Source organism: Bidens hawaiensis, unplaced genomic scaffold (genome assembly GCF_021521415.1).
Source record: "Bidens hawaiensis isolate Kalapana, Puna unplaced genomic scaffold, B.hawaiensis_p1.1 tig00021695_1, whole genome shotgun sequence".
In the NCBI taxonomy this organism is placed as follows: Eukaryota; Viridiplantae; Streptophyta; class Magnoliopsida; order Asterales; family Asteraceae; genus Bidens; species Bidens hawaiensis.
Window position 1 is genome coordinate 277,600 of NW_027493375.1, and position 6,360 is coordinate 283,959.

General features: G+C 35.4%; 1 protein-coding gene across 1 annotated transcript; it reads left to right on the forward strand.

Annotated features, from left to right (window-relative positions):
* Nucleotides 1-950: 950 nt before the first annotated feature.
* Nucleotides 951-5,694, forward strand: LOC143564042 (RNA pseudouridine synthase 3, mitochondrial-like). The gene is made up of 9 exons (XM_077051439.1): nt 951-1,288; nt 1,359-1,415; nt 2,230-2,388; nt 2,462-2,509; nt 3,016-3,096; nt 4,022-4,138; nt 4,230-4,322; nt 4,400-4,558; nt 5,258-5,694. Exons 1-9 carry the CDS (start codon nt 986-988, stop codon nt 5,606-5,608), a joined length of 1,368 nt encoding a protein of 455 aa, XP_076907554.1. The 5' UTR covers nt 951-985; the 3' UTR covers nt 5,609-5,694.
* The last annotated feature ends 666 nt before the right edge of the window (nt 5,695-6,360 follow it).

The window sequence follows — 6,360 nt, forward strand, 5'->3', positions numbered from 1 at the left end:
TAACGTTACTCAACATCACAGCATGGGTACGCTCCAGCTAGAGGTGGCCAAATAAACCGGTTAACCTAACCGACTCGAAAATCAAACCGAAACCGAACCGGTTTAAAGCCGATTTTGTAGAAACCGGTTTGGAACCGAGTGAAACCGTAGGTTTGTTTGTAATATTCTCCACCAAAACCGGTTCTAAACCGGCTAACCAAAATGAAACCAACCAAAACTAGGCAAAAACATAACATGGTAAAGACACCGTTTCAACCCGAACTGAACCCGATCATAAATCGATTTTGATTTTTATTGACCAAGCCGAACTGGCTTCGACCTAAACCGATTTTAAATTTTAAACCGGTTTGTGCTCCAGCTGCAAATTACAGTGAAATCAACATTGGCCAAACTCTGGCATCATAAAGTATAATCTTCCTTCAATCAATTTAACTCTCTGCTTTCTGTATTTATTATTTACATCTCTTCTAAAAGGTAATTACGAGTTTTTATAAATGAAACATCTTTAATTTTTACAAAATTACGTTGTTTTGCACAGATGTTGTTTGCTACTATGTTGATTCAGTTCATATCGAATGCTTTCTATGGGTGTTGCTTAAATCATCTAAATTGTAGGGTTTCAATTTGTAAATTTACAGTTGGGCATTAATTCATTGTGTGCACACCAACTGTTTGATGAAATGCTTATCATGTTTCATTGCTTATGTGTATTAGTTTTCTAATATCATTAAGAATTTTAAATCAATACTTTAAGGGTTTTGATGTATATTGCTTAAATTATTCAAATTGTAGTGTTTCAGTTCATAGTATTTGCAGTTGGACATTAATACATTGTGTGCCCACCAACTGTTCGATGAAATGCTTATCTTGTCATCTTACACTTCATTGCTTACGCTTATTAGTTTATCAAAATCATAAACCTTTTTTTAGTCAATATTGCTAATGTTACATCGTTTACCTCTACATTCAGTAACTATGTGCAACAATGTGGCTCAAAATCAGTCGACATCAACGCGTGCCGTTTACAGCAAGACACTTTTCGCGAGTGTCTCCACCACGACCTGCTCGCGGTGAAACTGTTATTCGAGTTTCTAATAATATAACTCATTTGGGCTGCCCGAAAGCGGGCCCCAAGCCACGTCAGCTCTTGTCTTTGCCCCCGTTTTCACCTCATCTACCTGGAAAGAATGTTTCCCCTGATTCCCATGTCACTGCCATTAGCTGGTTCAAGTATTACTTTGCTGATGTCATCGGTTCCGTCATCCAATCACACTTTAACAAGGGCCTTGTGAGTACATTTCTTTTTATTGATAAAAGCATTTTGTATAATTATTTTAAAATATATATGTTTTTTTTAGGTGAAAATGGAGTGTCATGATGCAGAGAAGCAAGGACAGGAAAAAGTTGTGAAAAAGGTAAATCTTATTAGGCGTGTAAACAAACAGAACTTTTAGTGAACTAGCAGGAAGTTCGTTTATTTAATAAGCGAATGAAAATGGAAAAAAAAATTTTGTTCATTTAGTTTAGCGAATGAACTGAACACATGTCCTGTTTGTTCATTTATGTTCATGAACGTTCGTTTATTTTTGTTCGTTTACATTCATTTATGCTAGTTTATTTATGTGTTTTTAGTCCGTTCGTTTATGTTCAATTATATATTCAGTTAAATTTTTTTATCCACTACAAAGTAGTCTAGTTTTTTTTTCTTTTTTTTTTTGGTGCTATAGATTGATGTACACGTTAAGTTTTAATTGGTGTTTGCTTGGTTATGTTTCTTCATCTATGTTCAATTTTGTCTGTTCGTGAACCATTCGTTAACACTGTTAAAAAATGATTATAAACCAACACAAACATGCTCAGGTTCTTAACGAACGAACACCATCATGCTCAGTTTCTTAATGAACAAACACGAACACGCTTAGTATTCTAATGAATGAATGCGTACACGCTCAGTTTCTTAACGAATGAACATGGACTATAAAACGCTGTTCGTTTAATTGTTCGTGTTCGATCGTCTGTTTGATTAAAGTAAATCAACGAACATGAGCATGTCTCGTCCATGTTCGGTTCATTTACAGGCTTAAAAATTTTTCAATATGTCATTTAAAATGAGGGTATAACTGTAATTGAGCCTGTAATTAATACTTTTGGTGTATGCTACTGAACTCATGATGTATGTGATTACTAATTTAATTTAGTATGATTTATTAATACTTCATTAACATTCAGATTAAGCACAGCGAGATCATGAAGACGGGTTCTAGAATTTTTGTTTCCGTATCTGTTGCTGAATCTAGAATTTCCAAGAGATTTGATACCATACCAACTGCAACCCTGTGCCCGAATGCAGATGAAATTAAATATTTACAAAGGCTTGTTATGTACAAGGTTTTTTGATTTCTATTATTTGTTGCGTCTTTCTGAAATATGATTTGTTGATCATTTTGTTTTGAAACTTTAGGACCCTGCAATACTTGTTCTGAACAAGCCACCAAAGGTGCCAGTCAAGGTCGGTTCCTTAGGTCAAACCTTTTTTTTTCTTTCTTTGTAAGTTGTTTTTAATGCTATTTTTCTCAAATTTATTCATCATCATCATCATCATCATCGTACTCAGTATATCCCACCAATAGCAAAGCTATGGTAGGGTCTGAGGAGGGTAAGATGTAGGCAGCCTTACCTCTACCCCATAGGGATAGAGAGGCTGCTTCCGGTGAGACCCCCGGCTCAATAGTAGTTTTGCATCAAGCCTTGGACATAAGGCACATAGCACTCAATCATCGGGACACCGGCTAATCGGTGCATGTACCCTTATCTTTCAGCTATCAACGCCACTACATGATGCCTGATTAACCGTCCGTCACTTTTAACGTTATTTTCACGAGATTAGTAAAATAACGTCAAAATTAGTGCAATTTCACTTTTGCCCACCCGAGGGTTCACACATATATACATCATATGTGCGCACCGCAAGCAGGGCTATTTTCTCAAATTTATTAGTATCTTTTAATATTTTAGGGGAATCTGTCTGTTCATAACAGTATGGATGGACTGGCGGCTGCAGCATTATGTTATGATTATGATGAGGGCCCTAAACTGGTAAGCATTTTTTAATTGATTACTGCTATGTTGTTTTTCCTCATTAAAAAATTATGGGCTAAATGTGTAAAATACGAAAAAAAGAAAAAGAATCCTGGCTTGTAAATGAAGCAAACGAACACGAACGAGGTTTGTTCATGTTCGTTCTTTAACCGAACAAACGAATGAACGCGAACACTTAACTAAATGGATTTTTTGTTCATATTAGTTCGTTAAAAAATGAATGTGTTCATGTTCGTTTGTTAATATTCTAAGCGAATGGTTCACAAACATAAACGGACACAAATGAATATAAGAAAGTAACATAAACGAACAAACATAAATGAATACCGGATAAAAAGTAATTGTATTCCCAAATTAAAGTCTAAAATGTCATAATCATTAAATCTAACATTTGACAGATGCATAATAAAGGTTTTTTAAATATGAAATTCAAATTGATTTTAAACTTAATATTAGTAACAAAATATATTCCAATGAATATTTAAACGAACTTAAACAAAGGAACATAATTAGACAGATATATATTAACATAAGTGAACAAACATACGCAAAACATAATTGAACGGGCATGAACGAACATTCACGAACGTAATTGAACGAATGGGACAAGTGTCATGTTCGTTCGTTTAGTTAAATGAACAAAAAATTGTGTCCATGTTCGTTCACTGAGCGTTCAGTTTGTTTACATGCCTAAAGGAGACAAGTCGATTGTCGCCTAAGGTGCATTATTACATTATTAAAGAATTAGATTATTTTGTAATCATATTAAATACATTATGTTTGTATGAATTTTAAAAGAAAAGGACAAACAGATGTTGGCAGGTGGACCTGTACTTAAAATGACATGGTTTGACTTTTTTACTAGGAACCCATTTGGGTCGTTACCCTTACCGCTTATTCTAAATATGCGAGTGTGGTTTAGGTTCATCGTCTCGATAGAGAAAGCAGCGGGATTATTCTAATGGGCAGAACAAAAGAGAGCATATCTCATCTTCATTACTTGTTTAGTGACATCAATAGAACAAAATCTTCATTTAAGGTACACATTGACACACATGCATATAAAGATTAATGTGACATAATTGTTTATAAGTTAGTCATGCTAATGTATTCCATAATCACAACTTTAGGCATACAATGACACATGTTATCAAAGATATTGGGCACTTGTTATTGGTACTCCAAAGGAAAAAGAGGGCTTAATTTGTGCCCCTCTCACTAAGGTATGTGTTGCTCTTTATATATAATAATTATTTTTAAGTTATAAAAGAAAGAAAAGGTGTAAAAGTGTTGGTTACAGGTGATGCTTAGTGGCGGGAAAGCCGAGAGGGTAATGTTGGCTTATGGTTGTGGTCTAGAAGCTTCCCAAGAAGCTGTGACAGAATATCGAGTGCTCGGTCCCACAATTAGTGGTTGTTCATGGCTTGAGTTGCGCCCGCTTACTAATCATAAGCATCAGGTATGAACCATTAGTGGGCCCGTGAGTTTTATAAAAATTTGGGATCTTTAGTTACCTTTCTTAGAAATCTCCGCGATTATAAAAACTAGCTATTAAGATGAACGGGGCATGTTCGTGTTTGTTTGTTAAGAAAATGAGCGTGTCCATGTTCGTTTGTTAAAAACTAGCTATTAAGACGAACGGGGGGTGTTCGTATTTGTTCGTTAAGAAAATGAGTGTCCATGTTCGTTTATGTTGGTTTGTTAAGAGTATAAACGAACAGATCACGGGCATAAACGGAACACAAACGTAATTGAACATAAAGTGAACAAACATAACCAAGCAAACACCAATTAAAAGTAAACGTAAGCATCAATTGGTTGGGCTTAAAAAAATCATTAAAGTAGACTATAATTGTAATTGATGATATTTTAACTTTATAAACTAGAATAAATTGTAATGGGTAAAAAGTTAAAATGAATATATTAACGAACAAACTTCAACAAATGTTAAAATCTACGAGTATAAATGAACATAAACGGGGCGTAAAATGAACAAATAAACGAACGTTCACGAACATAAATGAACTAACGAGGCTTGTGTTCATGTTCATTTGTTTAACTAAATGAACAAAAAAATTTCAGTCTTTTCTTGACTTCACTAACGAATAATATCAAACATGATTCATTGGTGACATGTATTTTACATTTTTACCCCTAGCTACGGGTACACTGTGCCGAAGCTCTTGGTACACCAATCGTGGGGGACTACAAGTACGGTTGGTTTGTTCACAGCCGTTGGAAGCAAATGCCAAGGACCGATTACGAGCCAATAACCGGAGAGCCGTACAAGTTGAGAAGGCCTGATGGGTTGGATGTCCAAAAAGGAAGTGTGCTGTCAAAAGTACCTTTGTTGCATCTACATTGTAGGGAGCTTGTAGTTCCTAATGTTGCTAAACATCTTGTGGTTAATGAAACTACAAAGTCCAAGCCAGATGTTCTTAGATTTGTGGCACCAATGCCTTCTCACATGAAGATTAGTTGGAATCTAATGTCTTCTTACTTGGTTTGACTTTGACTTTTGACATAGACTTTTGTTTATAATTGGGTGTAGACATTGCATATTGGCTTTATTAGTTTATAGATATGATGATGGTGACGATTAAATGTAGTTTGCTTAACTGTATTTAAGAAAAGTTTTTGACAACATATGATGTCGGATCATTTTGTACATGTCATGCCAGGTCATATGGTGGCTACATGCCATTGTGTGACGTATCGGTATCGCCATATACATGCTCGTGTTTTGATATTTTGCGGTATCATTTTGGGCTGCTTCAAACCATTTTTCAATGATTTTGTAATGTTTTTGTAAATACTGTATAATATCATAAGGGGTTTGTACAGTTTCGAACGCCAAATAAGAGACGCTAAATGGACAGATGATGTTAAATGGTATTATTAACCAATGTTGTAAAACTCCCGAGTAGGCGGCGAGTACTCCCCGATTACTCCCCGCCTAGATCGAGTACTCCCCGCCTCGGCCGAGTACTCCTTAGGTATTTTCCGAGTAATCCCCGACTACTCCCGAGTACTCGCAACTCCCCAGTTGACCGCCTAGGACCGCCTAACGGCCTTTACAACATTGTTATTAACTCATCATTTGATATCCTCGATTGAACGTCTTAATATGTGAGTATGTACTATACTTTTTAGAGTGTGGTTTCAAGTAAAGAAAAGAGAAAATGTTGTTCATGAATAAATTTGAAGAAATACTGTCCATTTTAAAAATATGAGAACTCGAGTATTAAATAATTAGTTGAG

Coding starts and splice junctions, on each gene's coding strand:
- LOC143564042 (XM_077051439.1), top strand. CDS start 986: ATGTGGCTCAAAATCAGTCGACATCAACGCGTGCCGTTTACAGCAAGA. Junction 1,416..2,229: donor AGGAAAAAGTTGTGAAAAAG/GTAAATCTTATT, acceptor ATTAACATTCAG/ATTAAGCACAGCGAGATCAT. Junction 2,389..2,461: donor AAAGGCTTGTTATGTACAAG/GTTTTTTGATTT, acceptor TTGAAACTTTAG/GACCCTGCAATACTTGTTCT.